Source organism: Dromiciops gliroides, chromosome 3, assembly GCF_019393635.1.
Source record: "Dromiciops gliroides isolate mDroGli1 chromosome 3, mDroGli1.pri, whole genome shotgun sequence".
In the NCBI taxonomy this organism is placed as follows: domain Eukaryota; kingdom Metazoa; phylum Chordata; class Mammalia; order Microbiotheria; family Microbiotheriidae; genus Dromiciops; species Dromiciops gliroides.
This window is the reverse complement of record NC_057863.1, coordinates 159,829,913-159,849,916: the sequence shown is the minus strand read 5'-3', so window position 1 is coordinate 159,849,916 and position 20,004 is coordinate 159,829,913. Positions and strand designations below refer to the sequence as shown.

General features: G+C 38.5%; 1 protein-coding gene across 2 annotated transcripts in view; it reads left to right on the top strand.

Annotated features, from left to right (window-relative positions):
* Nucleotides 1-1,857: 1,857 nt before the first annotated feature.
* GGACT (gamma-glutamylamine cyclotransferase) overlaps nt 1,858-20,004 on the top strand; it is a 63,108-nt gene continuing 44,961 nt past the window's right edge. For both annotated transcript variants that reach the window (XM_043998839.1, XM_043998841.1), the window contains exon 1: nt 1,858-1,907. In XM_043998839.1, the coding sequence (XP_043854774.1) occupies nt 1,895-1,907 (13 nt within the window). In that variant the 5' untranslated portion in view covers nt 1,858-1,894. The remainder of the gene's footprint in view (nt 1,908-20,004) is intronic.

The following is a 20,004-nucleotide window of genomic DNA, read 5'->3' as shown; positions in this document are numbered from 1 at the left end:
TGTGCTCAATAGTTATTGTGGGATTTCTTGGTTGGGGCAAGGAGTGGGGAATGGGGTAGGTAGAGCACTCCACGAAACCATGATGCAAAGTATCTACTGGAGGGAGACTTCAAATGGCTTACACAGACCTCTAAAATTCAAGTCCTAAGGGCAGAAGATCACCTCACTGCCCACCCCAGGGAGGCTGAAGTAGTTAGGCCATTTTCTGGGGTGGCCTGTTGGGGAGCAGATTGCAGTTCCTATTTAACCTCCCCTTTTTAGTCCTCTCCCGTGCCCCCTCCTAGCGATTTCGTTGGCCACCTAACTTTAACAGAGTACTCTAAAGATGTTTATTGGGAGTAGTAACACAGCCTTCATGCGAGCTGTGTGCAGAGGGGGGGCCGACCTGCTCTGCTGGACAAGTTCAATCAATGACGAACGTCGAGCGTTCACTTCCCTCACCATCTACTCGCTGCATTTCACCAGTTTCCTCACAATACCGCTATTTATTATGTAATGGGTCTCGAGCCCCTTTTCTACCCTTATCCATTCGTTGTCTCTACTCCCCATTTTCACTTTTACTGTTCTCAAACTTTTCTTTTCTTTTATTTCGGGGATGTTTCATAAAATAGTTCCTTCCCTTCGAGCTCGGGGGTAGTGAGGTCCCCTGGCGCAGTTTAGCGAGTGACTAGCAGCCGGTGGGTCCTTAGATGCTCTTTCCACCTTTCATCCTACCTGCTTTACTTTTCCTTTAGTACTCCTATTGATAATAATGACAATACAGTCTTCTTAACTGGTCGGGCTCTGTGGGAGGCGGGGGCGGGGAGGCGGGGGGGGGGGGGATGCCGGGAGGTGTGCGTGCGTGCGGCCGCTTCCGCCTCCTGAGACTTCGAGGCCTCGGGGCGGAGTCACGCTGCAGACCGCGGGCGAGCGCCGAGCTGCGTCCGCTTACGGCGGGGGTCGTCGCTTGTGAATGGCTGATAGAAAGGCCCGTCTAGCACTCATGGTCCTTGGGGATTGGGGGTGGTGGTGGTGTCGGTGTCTATAGGGAATAGGCGTGCGTACGTACGTGCGTGCGTGCACCAGGCCGCGGAACGGAAGTGGGGGTAGAGTCTGAGCCCGGGCACACGGGTCTAGTCTCCCTTTCTTAGGTCTGATCCTGTGACTTGTGCCCTACCCCCCGGCCCGCACCCCCCCCCCCCGTTCCGAAAGTTCAGCCTCACACGTGGTGGGGGAAGGGCACGCTTTTCCCCTCCTCCTGTCCTCCCCCCTCTCATCCCTGCCTCTTCTCGAATTGTTTAGTTTTTTTTTTTTTTTGCGGGACAATGGGGGTAAGTGACTTGCCCAGGGTCACACAGCTAGTATGTGTCAAGTGTCCAATGGTCGGATTTGAACTCAGGTCCTCCTGAATCCAGGGCCGGTGCTTTATCCACTGTGCCACCTAGCTGCCCCTGGTTTAGTTCTTTATAGGGACACCAGGCCTCAGCTGACTTTGCTTTTTACTCTTTAGGGCAGGGGTTCTTAATCTGGCAGTGGGTTAGATTTCGGTTGGGGCGGGAGCGAGGTAAAGCCAATCAATTTGAAGGGAAAGAAAATCTCATCTTTCTTTACGCTTATCAGTAACCAAAATGTAGCATTTCTTCAAAGATTTAAAAAACATTCATCAAAGGCTGTCTATAGGCGTCACCAAACTGCCAAGGAGGCACGTGACACCAAAAAAGGAGGCAACTGCCCCAGAATGTTCTCATCTTCCATGAGAGAAAGAAAAAGCTGTTAATGATTTTCGGGGTGATTGGAATTGGAAAGTTTGCCCACTCAGGAGAGAAAAAATGGATCAAACTTGATCAAAGAACATTGGTTTTATTTCTTTTTCTACAGGTAACAAAGGAAGAGTAGCTAAAAACACTGAGCCTGGATGGTATGGAAAGGTATGAATTCCCATCCTGGGAAATAATCTTCTCGTTGAGTTGTTTCTTTGGTACCAGGTTGTACCATATTAAGCATTTAATGAACAAAGCACAGGCACAGGGAATATAGACCTAGGGATGTCAAAGGTGAGGAGATGAAAAAAAAAAGCCTAAAATTGACTTTGTTATATAATGTTTTATAATTTGCGAAGGCCTTTGCTTACTATGTCTATTGAGCTTCATATTAAACTTGTGAAGTAGATACTAAAGATTTTATTATCCTCCTTTTATAGCTGAAGGAAAAGGTTTAGATAGGCAGCTTAATTTAGAGTGGGACAGCTAGATAAATTTCACAGGTAGGAGTTGAAGTCAGGCCTCCCAAGACTAGCACTCTTTACATCCCATTAGGGTATTCCATTTTTAAGATGGAGTATGAGAGGTCCTTTAGACACTTTCTAGTCTTACTTTCCCCTAAGCACCTATAACTCTTCCTTGGCAATTTATTTATTTCACAGTTAGTCACTGTATGGTCCTGGTGTGCACAATATAGCAGGAAAGAAGGAAGGTCACTAAGTCATTAGATTATCACTAAATCAATTTGTAGATTGATTTGTCACTAAGTAGGCTGTTAGAATGTTAGAGCTGGAGATAAAACATTAACCAGCTAATTTTTTTTTTTTTGCTCGAGGGGCAATGAGGGTTAAGTGACTTGACCAGGGTCACACAGCTAGTAAGTGTTCAAGTGATCTGAGGCTGGATTTGAACTCAGGTTCTCACTGAATCCAGAGCCGTGCTTTATCCACTGCTCCACCTAGCTGCCCCCTAACCAGCTAATTTTATGCTTGAGGCATGCTATAAAGTTGTTACTATTCAAACCTGTAATAATGGAATGTTGTGTTTGGGATAGTAGATATATTTTATATATATTTTCTGTCTACCCTTCCAAGTTTTCATCCCTAAGGCAAGCACTTTAACTTGTTTAGCTCTTATTTGGATCTGAGTAAATTGAGTCTTTAAGATAGTCTGATTTCTTCTTTTTTATAATTGAGGAAAACTGAGGCACAGATAGTTTAAGTAGGTTAAATATGTATGTGATCACTAAATTTTGGCATATGTATCTTTCTCCTTGGGAGGAAGGCTTAAAACTGTTATTTAAATGGAATGAATAAATTGATTAAAGATATGTGAAAATGCATAATGTAATTAGGCCAGAATTTCCTAACTAGAATCAACTTTGAATATCCTGAGATCTATGAAGTGCTTTAAAGTGCGGGTTAGCACAAAATGAAAAAGATAAAGTTGCTGAAGGATTAATGACATAATATTTCATTAATGGAAGTTTTTCTTTCTGGCCTCCCTCCCCCCTTTCCGCCCTTCTTCTCCTCTCTCCCACTTTCAGATCCTCTTCATTCAGCAAAAAGAGAACCTTCCCCCCAACTTTCCTGAGATGCTATTCATTGTGATTTTCTTTTTTGTCTCTCCAATCTCAAAAATTCTTTTCATTATACTCCATTCTTCTTTCTTTGTACCAGTTTCTAATGAAGAGGTGGGCTTTCTCTTATCAAAACTAATCCCTATGTTTATCAGCTTGCCTCCTTCAGTTATCCTTTTTTCTCTCATCTTTGCTCTCTGTTTACTTCCTTGCTATCTACCCAGGTCTCTCCATATTTAATTATTCTTTTTTATTTTTAACTTGACAAGAATCAGCAAATATTAACATTTCTTTATACGAAGGACAGAAAAGGGGAATTATATATGACATTGTGATAATATATAAAGCTTGGGTTTTAAAAAAAATTACACATAAATTTAACTTGATAAGACCAATACTGCCCTGCTTGTCTGTGTCCCTTTCTAAATTTCCTTTGCCTATCTTCTGTTTTTAAATATGTTTTATTAACACTTTTTTCTTTTCCTTTTTGATATCCCTATTACCTACTCCCCTCACTCTCACAAATAAATTATAAAAGCTTTCCCTTGTAATATTATTTCTGATTTGTTTTTCGATCTGTGAATTTTTAAAGTTAAAATTATTTCATTTCCATTTAAGTTTGATTCTTCAAATGTTCTTTATTGATGATTAATTTGATTGCATTGTGGTCAATAAAGGATATATTTACTATTTCTGCATTTTTTTATTAGGTCTTATAAGGCTGTCACACATAGTGGAGAAATAAGCATGCTCCTTTCTGTTTCCATTCAGTCACACCAGAAATCTAGTATATTTAACTATTCTAAAAATTCTATTCAATTTCTTTTCCTGTTTCATCTTTCAGTTTGACTTGTCTAGGTCTGAAAGGGAGCACATTATACTTCCCAGTCATTATAATTTTGCTATTTCTTCTTGTAGTTTGATGAGGTTTTTCTTTTTTAAATACTTAGATACAATACTGTTTGCATATGTTAATTGTATTTTATTATATATTATGTCTTTAGACATAATATTTTCTTAGCTAAAGTTTTAAACAATAGCTGTTTTTACTCCTGATTTGTCTGCAGATCATAATTGCTAATTCCATCAAATTCCATACTATCTTGATTTTTTTATGAATACTCCTGAAACATAAATTTTGCTTCAGCTTGTAAGTTGTGAATTATCCTTTTGCTTCTTATAAACAACATTTGTTCTTTCATTCTGTTACTGCTGCCCTTCTTTTTAGGGGTGAATTCATCCATTCATGTTCACTGGTCTATAATTGTCGTTTATTTCTGTGTCAATATGCGCTTATACTTTTTCTTCCCCTTTCCCCCACAACCCCACAAATTCATTAGTAGGCATCTAGGTAGCTTAATAGATGGAGCATTGGGGTTGAATCAGAAAGTTGGAATTTAACTCCTACTTCAATCACCTTAATTGTATGACCCTGAGCAATTTACTTATTCTCTCTTAGTCCTCAATTTCCTTAACTATAAAATGGAGATAATAATAGCCATCTATTTTGCAAGTAGTTATGAGGTTCAGATGAAATTATATATATTACATATGTATATGGTTATCTGTATAAATTTGTGTATGTATGTATAGCATTTTGCAAACCTTAACATTTTATATGAATCTTAGTTGTTATCTGTAATTCAAGTGGTCTCTTCCTGCTCTTCTTTTCCTCCTCTCTTGACCAATCTTTGGTGTTCTCTCCTCTTTTTTTTTTCTTTGTGGGCAATGAGGGTTAAGTGACTAGCCCAAGGTCACACAGCTACTAAGTGTCAAGTGCCTGAGGCCCGATTTGAAACTCCTGAATCCCAGGGCTGGTGCTTCAATATATCTTTCTCTCTCTTTCTCTGTAAAACCATGCTGCTGCTTATTTTTTATCAGTTCTTTCTCTAGAACTGGACAGAAATCTTCTTTTCATTGGTCCTTTGCAGTTTTTATTTGAATATTTACAATACTCAGAGTAGTTTAGTCATTGACAGTTATTCTAAGTACATGTAAAGATAGTTTTCAATATTCATTTTTGTAAGATTTTTCAGTTCCAAATTTTTCTCCCCTTCCTTCTTTCTCACCCTCCTCCCCAAGACAACAAGCAGTCTGACATTGGTTATATATGTGCAATCATGTTAAAAATATTTTCATACTAATCATGTTGTGAAAGACAAATCAGAACAAAAAGGAAAAACCACAGGAAAGAAAAAACAACAACAACAAATAAAGTGAAAATAGTATGCCTTCATCTGCATTCAGACTCCATAGTTCTTTTTCTGGATGTAGAGAGCATTTTCCAGCATGAGTCTTTTAGAATTGCCTTGGATCACCATATTGCTGAAAAGAGCTAAGTCTTTAGTTGATCATTGCACAGTATTGCTGTTACTGTGTACAATTAACATTTGTTTCTTAAACAAATTTTGAGTTCCAAGTTTTCCACCTCCTGCCCACCCCATGAAAAAAATAAAGAAAGTGAAAATAGTATGCTTCAATCTGCATTCAGACTCCATCAATTTTTCTCTGGATATGGATAGCTTTTTCCATCATGAGTCCTTTGGAATTGTTTTGGATCATTGTATTGCTGAGAAGAGCTAAATCATTCATAGTTGATTGTCGCACAGTGTTGCTATTACTATCTACAATGTTCTCCTGTATTCTGCTCATTTTACTTTGCATGAGTTCATGTAAGTCTTTCTAGGTTTTTCTGAAACCAGTATACCATTACATTCACATACTGTAACCTAATAGAACTCATTCAGCTATTCCCCAGTTGACAGGCATCCTCTCAATTAACACTACTTTGCCACCACAAAAAGAGCTGCTATAAATATTTTTGTACATGTAGGTCCTTTTCCCTTTTTACTGATCTCTTCGGGATACAGACCTAGTAGTGGTATTGTGGATGAGAGTGTTCACAGTTTGATTGCCTTTTGGGGATAGTTCCAGATTGCTTTCCAGCCTTTTACCTTTACTCTGTAATGTATCTCTGCTGCAAATGTGTTTCTTTCTTTCTTTTTTTTAAAGTGAGGCAATTGGGGTTAAGTGACTTGCCCAGGGTCACACAGCTAGTAAGTGTCAAGTGTCTGAGACCAGATTTGAACTCAGGTCCTCCTGACTCCAGGGCCGGTGCTCTATACCCTGGGCCACCTAGCTGCCCCAAATGTATTTCTTGTAAAACAATATATTGTAGGATTCTGGTTTTTAATTCACTCTGCTATCTGCTTCTGTTTTATGGGTGAGTTCATCCCATTCACATTCAATTATGATTACTGTCTTATTTCCCTCCATCCTATTTTTCCTGTTTATACTTTCACCCTGTTCTTCCTCACCAGTGTTTTGTTTCTGACCACTACCTTCCTCAATCTTCCTTCCCTTCTGTCAGCCTCCCCCCTCCCTTTTTTATTGTCCCCACTGCCTCCTATCTCCCTATAGGTTAAGATTGATTTCTATATCCAAGTGATTGTGTTTGAGACTACAGCAACTTATCACTAGGATAATATACTAAGACCAAGTGGGAATTTACACCAAGAGTGTAGGGCTGGTTCAATATTAGTAAGACTGTCAGCATAATTGACCATGTCCATACCAAAACCAACAGAAATCATATGCTTATTTCAATAGATGTGGAGAAAGCTTTTGAAAAAATATAGCACTCATTCCTATTAAAAACACTAGATGGGGAAGGGAATAGGATGGAAGGAAAACAGTTAACAATAGTAATCATGAAAAAGAGAAAAGGGGTAAAAATTGTACAAAAAATATTTATAGCAACTCTTGGTGGAGGCTAAGAATTGAAAATCAAGGGCATGTCCATCAATTGAGGAATGATGGAAAAAGCTGTGTTATATGATTGTAGGGGAATAATCTTGTGTCATTTCCTATAGGAAATGACAAACAGGATGATCCCCGAAAAACCTTGAAAGACTAATGAACATTGATGTATAGTGAAATGAGCAGAGCTGAGAGGACATTGTGCGTAGTGACAGCAGTATTGTTCAATGAGCAATTGTGAATGACTTAACTACTCTCAGCAGTGCAGTGATCCAAGACAATCCCAAGGAACTAATGAGGAAGCTTACTATGCACTACTATAGAAAGAACTGATAAAAAGAACACTTGTGGATTGTACATATATAACCTGATTGCGATCTTGTGGAGGGGGGAGGAAAGGGAGGGAGAAAGGGAGAAAAATTTGGAACTCTAAATCTTATGAAAATGAATGTTGAAAACTACCCTTACATGTAAATGGAAAATAAAATAAATGTTTGTTGCTAAAAAAAAAAAAACCTGGAAAGATTTAAGTGGACTGATGCTGAGTGAAGTGAGCAAATCCAGGACAACATTGTACACAGTAACAGCAACATTGTGTGATGAGCAACTGTTATAGATTTGGCTTTTCTCAGCAATGCAATGATCCAAGACAATTCCAAAGAACTCACGATGGAAGTGTTCAACATCTAGAAAAAAAAAACTGTGGAGTCTGAATGCAGATTGAACCATGCTGTTTCTTCTTTCTTATTGTTTTTTTTCTTTTTTGAGGTATTTCTCTTGTGTTCTGATTCTTCTGTCACAACATGACTAATGCAGAAATATGTTTAATGTGATTGTACATATATATAAAACCTATATTAGATTGCTTTCTGTCTTGGGGAGGGGGGAGGGAAGGGAGGGAAGGAGAAAAATTTGGAACAAAAAATCTTATGAAAACAAATGTTGAAAACTACCTTTACATGTAACTGGAAAATAATAAAATACTTTTATGATTAAAAAATAAACAAACAAAACACTAGAGGGGCAGCTAGATGGCACAGTGGATAGAGCACCGGCCTTGGAGTCAGGAGTACCTGAGTTCAAATCCAGCCTCAGACACTTAACACTTACTAGCTGTGTGACCCTGGGCAAGTCACTTAACCCCAATTACCTCACTAAAAAAACAAAACAAAACAAAAAACACTAGAGAGGGGGCAGCTAGGTGGTGAAGTGGATAGAGCACTGGCCCTGGATTTAGGAGGACCTGAGTGGCCTCAGACACTTGATACTTACTAGCTGTGTGACCCTGGGAAAGTCACTTAACCCTCATTGCCCTGCAAAAAAACAAAAACAAAAAACAAACCAAAAAAAAACCACTAGAGAGCATAGGAATAAATGGATCTTTCCTTAAAATGATAAGTAGTATCTGTCTAAAACCTTCAGCCAGCATTATCTACAATGGGAATAAGCCAGAAGCCTTCCCAATAAGATCAGGAGTGAAACAAGGATGCTTATTATTACCAGTATTATTGAATATTATATTAGAAATGCTAACAATAGCAATAAGAGAAAAAGAAATTGATGGAATCAGAATGGGCAATAAGGTAATAAAACTTTTTACAGACAATATGATGATATATTTGGAAAATCCTAGAGATTTGACTAAAAAGTTAGTTGAAACAATTTTAGTAAAGTAGCAGAATCTAAAATAAACTCACGTAAATCATCAGCATTTGTAATATCACCAGCAAAACCCTGCAGGAAGAGATAGTAAAATATTTAAAATAACCAGACAGCATAAAATACTGGGAGTAGACCTGCCAAGACAAACCCAGGAACTATATGAACATAATTATAAACCGCTTTATATACAAATAAAGTCAGATTTAAATATTTGGAGAAATACTAATGGTTCATCGGTGGGCAGAGTTGATATAAGAATGAAAATTTTGCCTAAACCAATCCACTTATTCAGAGCCATCCCAAATGACAAAAAAATTATTTCATTGAACTAAAAAGAAATAATTCATTTGGAAAAACAAAAGGTTAAAAATATCAAAGTAATTAATAGGAAAAATGTAAAGGAAGAAACTCTAGTAGTACCAGATCTTAAACTGTACTAAAAGGTGGTATTTATCAAAATTATCTGGTGCTGGCTTAGAAATAGGAAGGTGGATTGATGGAACAATGTATACATACAATACACAGTAAGAAATGATTATAGTAACTCTGTGGTTGACTAATATAAAGCTTTAAGTTTTGGAATAAGAATTCACTATTTGGTAAAAATTGTTGGGAAAACTAGAAGGCAGTCTAACAGAAACTGTTAGTGTACTGTATAAACATTTAATCTTTTTTTTTTATAGTATTTTATTATTTTCCAGTTACATGTAAGGATAGTTTTTAAACATTTGTTTTCATAGGATTTTTAGTTCCAAATTTTTCTCCCCCCCCTCCCCCCTCCCCAAGATGGAAAGCAATCTAATATAGGTTATATATGTACAATCATATTATGAAAGAAGAATCAGAGCATAAGGGAAAAACCTCAAAAAAGAAGGGGAAAAAAACAGCCCCAAAGTAAAAACAGTATTGTTCAATCTGCATTCAGAATCCATAATTCTTTTTTCTGGATGTGGAGAACATTTTCTGTCATGAGTTTTTTAAAATTGTTTTGGATCATTGCACTGCTGAGAAGAGACAAGTCTATCACAGCTGATCAACCCACAAAAACATTTAATCTTTTAAGTCAAGTCAACAAGTAAAATATTTATTAAGTAACTGCTGTTTACCAGGAACGATACTAAACACTGAGGGTACAAAGTATGGTAAAAATAGTCTCTGCTTTCAAGGAGCTCATAGTCTAATGGAGACAACATGCATTCAACATATATAGGACAATTTAGAGATCATCTTACTGGAAAGGCTTTAATACTAATTGGGATAGGGAAAGGCTTTCAGAAGTTAGGGAAGTAGCCTCTTTCAAGTATTCAACTATATTTACCTTTTTGGCTTCTCTCAATGCCCCTGTTTTTATTTCAGAGTCTCTTCTTAGCTCTTCATTTGATCAAGAATGCTTTAAACTAGCTGTGTCACCCTGGGCAAGTCACTTAACCCTCATTGCCCTGCAAAAAAAAAAAAAAAAGAATGCTTTAAAGTCCTCTATTCTATTCTATCAAAGATCTGTTTTTCTCCCTTAGGCTTATGCTCAGTCTTTCAGGGCAATTTTTCTTTTAGTTGTAAAGATTTAGGAATAACATTTCAAGATTTTCAATGCATTATGGCAGTTGCTACTATATTTTTTGTGCTTTTGACTGTAGTTTCTTGATACTTAGACTCTTTTTCCCTGGCTACTTGCAGTATTCTTTGATAAGGAAGTGTTGTATTTTGGCTCTTGTGTTTTCATTTTGAGGTTTTTTAAATGAGATGACTAGTAGATTTGATTCTTATTTTACCCTCTGGTTCTAATAGGTATAAACATTTTCTTTTATGATTTCTTGTGATAGGGTTTTCAGATTTTTTTGTTCGGTTATGATTTTCTGGGAGTTTGATTATTCTTAAATTATTTCTCCTTGACCTGTTTTCCAGGCCACTTGCTTTTTTTTTTTTTTTTTTTTGGTGAGGCAATTGGGATTAAGTGACTTGCCCAGGGTCACACAGCTAGTTAAGTGTCAAGTGTCTGAGGCTGGATTTGAACTCAGGTCCTCCTGAATCCAAGGCCCGTGCTCTATCCACTGCGCCACCTAGCTGCCCCAAGGCCACTTCCTTTTGATAGTAGATAGTTTATATTTCTTTCATTTTTTCAATCTTTTGTCATGGAATTAAGTTCTGATTGCTCCATTCTGTTTATTAGTGTGTACATTACTTGGATAAATTTTCTTCTGTGAGATTTAAAATTGGATATAAGATCATTAAACTCCCCTTTTAGCCTTTTGCTTATATATCTCCCAGACCAGTAAGAAAAAGAAGTCTCTGAGCTTTAATCAGAGAGGGATTAGCTTTTATTGTTTAGACAAGAAGCAGGTGATACTGATTAGGGAAATAGGAAAGTAGAAATACAAATGAATAATCTTAGATCTAAGCTTAGTCTATATTCTTTTATAAAACTCACGGAATCCCCAAACTGCCTGCCAGGCCGAGAACCAGAGCCGATCACCAGAATGCGCCGTCACTGCTAAACTCAGAAGCCAGAGTGTGCAAGACCGAGCAAGAACTTCCGTTTTACTACTCAGTTTTAAGTTGGCGTCCCAGAAGTACAGCGTGCTTGGCCACACTCTCCGGGCAGCAGCAGGCTCCAGCTGTTCATCACGGTCTCCTCCCCAAAAGGGCGGTCCTTCAGAAGCCGATTCAGTAGCATGCTGCTTTTTTACCACATCCCCCCCTTTGTTTCATTCAAAAAACGAATGAGTTTGCTCAGTGAAACACTTCCTTCTTGCTATTTATTCTTTTACTAGTTTTTCAATTAAAAACTCTAATTTAGTTTTTACTCTCTTCATTTCTTCTAGATATTCTTATTTTCATTGTGGCCAGGCTATATTTTTTTTCTCTGAGGCTTTATTTGCTATGGAACTTCTTTTGGCTTTACCTTTTGGGCTTCTCTTAACCCATAGTATTTTATTTTGCATTCAGTATTTTCTTCTGTTTTATTGTTTTATTCATTTTCTGCTTCTGTTTCTTGGTTGTGACTTAGTGCCAGGGGCATGTTCTGTCCCCTTATGTACTCTTGGATGCTGCATTAGGTAGACACTGTTCCTGACCCTTTTCTGCTCTCAGTGCTTTTGTTGATTCCATTCTGATTCTTGGTGGGCACATCCCCGGCTTTATTCCTTGGCTTCTTTCTAATGTTTTGGTGATCCATTTCAGATGTTGGCCTTTGCTCATATCTGTTTCTCACTTGTACAATCTCCTATTGGGAATTGTTTCTGTCCTCTTCTGTAGCCCTGACAGGCCCCAGTGAGATGTTGGACATTGTGCTTGTTTCATACTTCCTGTAAGCCCTTCCCCTGCCCTTCTAACTCCCAGATTTTCCCTTAAACACCGAGTTAACTATGTTGCTACACATCTTCTAGCTTTCTTCCACTGGACATCCTTTTATGCATTTCTGGATTATTTTGAGGATATTACCTTCATTTCTCTTTGGTTTTTCATTATAATTTCTCTCTTCTAGGTCTTTTTCAAATGATTGCTGAAGAGCCAAGCTCTTCTGCAACATTTCTCTGAGCCATTTTAACTGGAGGCTTTTCCCTCTCATATTTAAAACACCTTTACTTGACCCTGCCATTCCCTCAAGTTATCCTCCTGTGTTTCTTCTCCCTTTCAGACTCAAAGTGGTATTTCCACTTGCTGCTCTCATTTTCTCATCTTGCTCACTTTAGACCCTATCACTATAGTTTTTTAACCAACTGTTCAATTGAAATTGTTCTCGCCAATGTTGCTAAACTTGAAGTGACCTCTTCTCAGTTGTGTCCTTTTTGATCTCCTTGTAGTTTTTGACACCAGAGACCACTACCTCCTCACAGATACTGCCTCCTTCCTTGGCTTCTGTGACACTTATCTCTACCAGTTCTTCTTCCTGTTTCTACCTGTTTAGCCATTCCTTTTTAGTTTCCTTTGCTGGCTCCTCCTGACCTCCTCTTTCTGCCTATTAAGTGTGAGTGTTGCTCAAGTTTTTCTCCTAGGCCTCTCATTTCCTCTCAGCCTATACTGCTGACATCAGAATTTTGTCTAACATGCCATAGAAACCTCTTCATTTTTGAAGCTCACTCCATCTTAGACTGTTTCTCTGGGAAATAACTTTTACTTCTGATGCTTCTCTCTCTCATTGGTCAGTTCTTCTAGAACCTCCAAGTTAGGGAGGAAGCCCAGGATAAAGATACTTTCTTTTCTCTCCTGATTGCACTATTGACTCATCTCCACAGGACTCCCTCTACCATGCCTGCAGGGTACCTTTCCCCTTTTTCCTCTCTCCTCACCCCAGCCTTTCAGCTCCCTTTTATGTTTTATGTGGGTTCTTTAATGTTTTTTATGTTTTTTTTCCCGTTAGAATGTAAACTCCTTGAGGGCAGGGACTATCTTTAAGCTTGGATTTATATTCCTAGCACTAAACATAGTGCCTGGAACATTGTGAACATGTAACATATGCTTGTTGACTGGCTTACTGGACCCTTTTCTCTTTTTTAAATTTACACTCTCTTTTAATGATATTAATGATTTCCATGGATTTAGTTACATCTTTGTGAAGATGACTCTTTAATAATCTCTCTTCTGAATTCCAGTTCTATATTACTAATTACTTGCTGGACATCTTTACCTGGATATTTGATAGTCAACTTAAACTTAACATATATTTTCTTCAAAACATCCTTCCTCTTGGTGACTCCATTTCTGTTAATGGTACCTTTGTCTATTAATTCACTCAAGTACTGCTACCACCCTGATGTAGGCCCTCATCACCTCACATTTGGACTATTGCAGTAGCTTGCTGTGGGTCTGCCTCCTTCAAGTCTCTCCCTATTCTAATCCTCTTCCATTTATCTGACAAAATGACTTTCCTAAAGCACAGGGCCAATCCATGTCATTTCCCAAGTCAATAAACTACATTTGGCTTCCTATAGCTTCTAGGATCAAATATGCAAAATCCTTTTTTTGACATTCAAATTCTTCATAATCCAGGCCCCCCCACCCCCCAGTCTTTTTATACCTTACTCCCTTTACTCTGATCCTGTGACACTTGGCTTCCTTTCAATTACATGCATAAGCATATCTTTTGGTGTTGGGAATTTTCTCTGTCTCTCCCCCCATATCTGGAATTCTCTCCTTTTCCATTTCCACCTTCTGGCTTCCTTTGAGTGCCAACTAAAATCCCACCTTCTACAGGAAGCCTTTCCTAACCTTTAATATGAGTTTCCTCTTTTAATTAATTCCTAATTATTATTCCTAGTTATTCCTTAATTATTTCCTATTTAACTTTTATATATCTTGTTATAAAAATTTGCTTCTTGTCACCCCCCCTGAGACTGTGAGCTCCTTGGGGACAGGGATTATCTTTGCCTCTTTTTGTAACTCCAGTGCTTAGCGTAGTAGGTTCTAAATATATGCTTATTGAACTGACTGACTGGATAAGACTTGTTGAATGATTTGATATGTAAGAGGGAAGAATCAAGATTGACCAGTGAAAATAAGTGACTGAAAGAATGATGGTGCTTTTTACAGAAATAATGAATTTGGCGTTGGGGTAGGTTTTGGAGACAGTGTTATCGTTTGTCCTTCGTTCTGGAAAAGAAGCATGACAAGACATCATGACTTGCACTGAATAGGATTTAAGTGAGGGAGGGCTGTGCAAGGTCACCAACCTCACTCCTCCAGAGCCATCTGGGTCCAGTAGCATGATATATATCAGGACAACTGGAGATGGCCCCAGATGTTTAGGCATTTGGGGTTGAGTGACTTGCCCAGGGTCACATAGCTAGTAAGTATCTGAGGTGAGATTTGAACTCAGGGCTTCTTGACTCCAGCGCTCTGTCCACTGTACCACCTAGCTGCCCCATGATTTCCTTATTGAACCTACTGAGGTTGCAATATCCAGGTAGTAATATGTAATAATCAGTTGGTAATTCAGGAATGGAGCCTAGGAGGGAAATTATGACTGTATATGTAGATTTGGGTGTTTTCTGCATAATAATTGAACCCTTTGGAAATAGTGAGATAATTGAGATTAGTGGCATTAAACTCAAATGGATCCCTAAAGTGCTTATTGACTTAGAAAACCACAAATTAACTTTATCTGTGTTTTATTGTATTCTTATTTTGTAAACATTTTGGGATTACATTTTAGTCTGGTTTGGGCCACACTTGCTTGTTGTCTACTGGCATAGTCTTCCTTAGAAGATGGGAGACAGTAAAAGCAAAGAAGTTTTGATTAGAGGTTAAGACTAGAAACTGAGTTGGTATTCATCCACATGGAGATGGTAATTAAAATCATGAGAATGTATGGTTTCTCAGAGAGAAAGTGGGAGCAGAACTGCATTTTTAATATGGTGAAAGTGTGTATTCCTTGAAGTAAAAATTGTAGTTATTTGTATCTCAGAAATAAATTTGCTTCGAATCAGTTGGGAGTGATTTTATGAAATAAATGAGATTTGAGGTGGGAGGGATTTCAGTAAATAGATCTCTAGATTTTACTTTTTATCTATTTCAACTTCTGTTTGTTTCTAATCTTTTATCCAAATTACAAGAGCTCTAATTGTAATTTAAATTGTAATCCAGTTTTCTATAATTTAAAGTATTAAATGCCCCTTCCTGCTGTTGTCATTTCCACTTAATTAGGGGGATAAATTAATGAAAGCTTTAACAATGCTCTCTAATGTTTCATGGTGGTTTTACTTACTGAAAATTAAGTAGCATTCTTTAGTGCTGTTCTTTTTTTTTTTCCCAGTGAGGCAATTGGGGTTAAGTGACTTGCCCAGGGTCACACAGCTAGTAAGTGTTAAGTGTCTGAGGCTGGATTTGATTCAGGTACTCCTGACTCCAGGGCCAGTGCTCTATCCACTGCACCACCTAGCTGCCCCATAGTGCTATTCTTTAAAAAAAAAAAAAAAAGATTCTCACCTGTGTGTTTTGCATTATTCTCTGGATTCTGTTTTAGTCCTTAGTTTTTTGTAAAGTTAGATTATAGGGTTTTAAACCCGAGAGACTCTCCATCCCTCCCTCCCTCCCTTCTTTCTTTTGTAAAGAATTAATTGTTATTTGAGGTTTTTATGCCTCAGCCCGAACTGGCCTGCCCAAACCGCATGGTGCCCCACCCACTGGTTGTAGCCATTGCCAGGGCTCTGGCACCTCACCACTCTGACATCTGCATGGGCCTGGCAAAATTACAATGATTGGAAGCCTAGTGAGGGCAGTCACGTGACTGTGGTTTGCGGATCCCCAGGCCAGTGCTCGCCGAGGCATAAAAACCTCAAATAACAATTAGTTCTTTACACTTTCCTACCTATATATATGATATAGGTATATCTACATAGATATCTATATCTATTTCTATCATTTGCTAAAAATAGGGAAATCCTGAAGGGCTGATAAATGGTTTGGGGGGTGGGGGGAGAAGATTAATTCAGTTTTAGGATTATTGAGTTTGAGGTTATGTCAGAACATCCAAATAAAGATGTCCAGTGAGCAATAAAGAGACATATGACAGGAAGTTGCTTTATAAGTAAGAATGACATATTCATATAGCATCTTAAAGATTGCAAAATGCTTTACTACATATATCATTTGAGAAACATGACACCCTTGTGAGGTAGGTCCTATATTTTTGTTATTATCTCTTTTACATATGTGGAAGATAAAGGTCAGAGATATTAAGAGACTTTCTGGTGGCCTAGTAAGAGGTGGGATTTGAACCCAGGTCTTTTTTACTCCGTCTTAACTCTTCCCCTAAATGACAGTTATTACCTCCCTAAAATACCATTTACTTTCAAAATAAAACTTATATTGTAATAACTAACAAATTGAAGCAAGGTTCAACCCTCTTAGTAATATTTTTACTTCACAGTAATATTACATGCAGAAATCTCTTCCCTTGAAGATTTTATTTTGAATTGTGAATGGGAGAACTTTTTATCATAGTAGGCAAAATTTTCATATATTAGTCCACTAAGTTGCTGCCAGGTTATGTAAATTGGCCTACTACAGTTTATATAAACCACATGTATAAAGTTTCTAAGAGGTTCTGTTTTCTGCTTTACTGATCAGTCAGGATTCTCTAATTTCCTCAGAAGTTTCTGTCACTTTACAACTATGGTGATCACCAAACATCACCCAAAATGACATATCACATGCTTTCTGAATTAGGATATCCTGTGATTAAGATGAGTTGTAAAAGATGAAGGATTATAAAATCTGTAGTTTATATTTCACTCTCTGCTATCGATTATAGCTAGAAGAGTTGAGAGCATTAAATTTATACATCAAGGTGTCATGGGGTGCAGAGCACCCCAGAAGTTCTCTGGGGCACACCAAGGAATCTTCTTCTTGAGAAACTAAACCAGAGGACAGATAACGCCTAGAGAGATAAGCTGAACCGAATCGGACTGAGCTAGTTTTGGAATCCTATCCTTCATTCTGGTCTCCCTTACCTTGGGGAGATAACTTTGGGTGTGGCTGTGGCCTTTGTGTCCTGAAGAGGGATCTGTAGCCACCCCTCACCTAATTCCTCTAGTCACTACCAGTGAGGGATGGTCCTCCACTCCTCACCCAATTCCTCCAGCTACCACCAGTGGGGGATGGTTCTCCCTCACTAAAGGAACTTCTCACAGGCAGATGGTCCACCCCCATCAGTCCTCTATAAAAGTACTTTCCAGTCTCCTGTTCGAGGAGATTTGGTACCTCTGAGCCATGTGCTTTATGCCAATCTCCCCATGAAAAGTCCAAGGATTTCTTTCATGGTTTCCCTCCCCCCACCATTCCCTTCCCTTGCTCCTAAACAAACTACCACCTTATTCTAACTACTTTTGTGTGCAAGAGGGTGTAATTCTTTTTTTTTTTTTTTTTTAGTGAGGCAATTGGGGTTAAGTGACTTGCCCAGGGTCACACATCTAGTAAGTGTTAAGTGTCTGAGGCCGGATTTGAACTCAGGTCCTCCTGACTCCAGGGCCGGTGCTCTATCCACTTCGCCACCGACCTTCCCCGAGGGTGTAATTCTTTAAAGAAGAATTCCCAAGGACCCCAACCGCTAACCAACCCGTACCCCATTTTCCCACCATATCAAAGGGATTTCACTATTTCCATTTTAGTATCACCAAATGAACTTTTTTCAAACTCAGTTTTGCACATAAATATTTTGCTTCAATAATAGGTAGGGGTTTAAAAAAAAAAACCTGTTGAGAACATAGTTGCAAAGTGATTACTTTTCCATCCTTCTTGTAGACAAGATAAAAGTAATACTTCAGAAGTATTTCATCCCATTTTATTACAACCCATTTGTAATAGAACGTTGTCTCATGTACACTAGTAGTAAATATATGCACACTTATATATGTATACACATGATATATAATGTGTATATACACAATAAATATTTTTATTTAAATAAAGTACACACATTTTATTTAAAGGAATGTGCACCTCATTAAGGAACCTAGTTTTTACTAATCCCTTTGTCTGCCTTTTGTTTTGCCCAAACAAATTAGTTCTGGGTCCTTCCTTGCAAAGCATCTCCAGGTTTCTGTATTTTTTCAATAAAAAGCTAGTTCACATCAGTAGATGAGCTAGAGGAGGAGGAGCAGGGAGCTTTTCAAGTGTTTTAGACTGTGGATTTTTCAGACTAGTGAAAGACAAATATTGCTTGTGGTGGTTGGTAGGTAGAGATAGAAATGTAGCAGGAAGGTTCTTTTCTAGCACTGGAGAAAATAGTTTGCCTTCTTCTGACTAATAGGAAAAGGAGGAAAGGAAGGGAGTAGGGGTGAACTAGAGATTGTGACAGCATCAGTTGCCTACCTCTCTGCTGTCCTTAAGTACAGTCATGCTGCTTCTTAATCACCTTCCCTGCTATAGCGTCATTCATCCTTGCCTTCACATAAATTGTCCCCATGCTACAAAAGTAATTCTTGCTTCCTCATTTCAAACCTAACATTCTCTAATTGCCTTTTACTGTGGATTAGTTTAATCAACTTGCTTTTCTAATCTTGATAGGTGACTGATTGAGAGTACCCCACTCTTAACCCTCCCCAAAGTGTTTAATTGGTCCAATTGCAGGCAATTTGGAAAGATGGGGATTTGTGGAAACTAAAATCTCTTGGTTAAGTAACTACATATAGATTTCAGAACTGGCTTAAAGAATTTTATTAAGCCCTAGTATCCTCCCTGCTTTCTTCTCTATCTTGAATGTAACAGTCTAGGCTAAGTGGTATGATTTAAGAGAGAGGCCCATGTAAGTTTCAGAGGACTGTAAGAGTTTCATGAAGATATTATGTGAACTTCCTGCTCCTCTAAGTTCCCTCTCCCCCATTCCTCCTTCCAGCAGGCCCTATCAGTGCTTGATTTAGCAGCGCCAAGGTATGGTTGTTCTTCATAGTCTGTTGTTTATATTATTTTGGTTATTCTCTAACAAGATGAAATAATAATATCTCCTATTTTTATAGTGTTTTAAGATTTGCAGCAACTCCATGAGGAAGATGCTATCATTATGATATCCCATTTGGTAGCTGAAGAAACTGAGCCTGAGAAAGGTTAAATGACATGCTCAGGAATACAGAATATGTGTCTGAATAGTAATTAGTGGCATTGGCAATGAGTCAGTCATGCTTTTAAAAATTCATGGGGGCGGCTAGGTGGCGCAGTGGATAAAGCACCGGCCCTGGATTCAGGAGTACCTGAGTTCAAATCCGGCCTCAGACACTTGCCACTTACTAGCTGTGTGACCCTGGGCAAATCACTTAACCCCCATTGCCCCTCAAAACAAAACAAAACAAAACAAAACAAAAAGTACCTGCCAGTCTCCTGCTCGGGGAGATTGGTACCTCAGAACCACGTGCTTTGTACCTATCTTCCCATGAGAAGTCCAAGGATTTCTTTCATGGTTTCCTTCCCCGCCCCCCCCCTTCCCTTCCCTTGCCTTTAAATAAACTACCATCTTATTCTAACTGCTTTTGTGTGCAAGAGGGTGTAATTCTTTTTTTTTTTAACTTTTTTTTTTTTTTTTTTGGTGAGGCAATTGGGGTTAAGTGACTTGCCCAGGGTCACAACAGCTAGTAAGTGTTAAGTGTCTGAGGCCGGATTTGAACTCAGGTACTCCTGACTCCAGGGCCGGTGCTCTATCCACTGCGCCACCTAGCTGCCCCAAGGGTGTAATTCTTTAAAGAGGAATTCCTAAGAATCCCAACCCCTACCCTAAACCCCTTACCCCATTCCCCCCATTACACTACCAAAAATAATAGCACAGACTAAATCCCATTC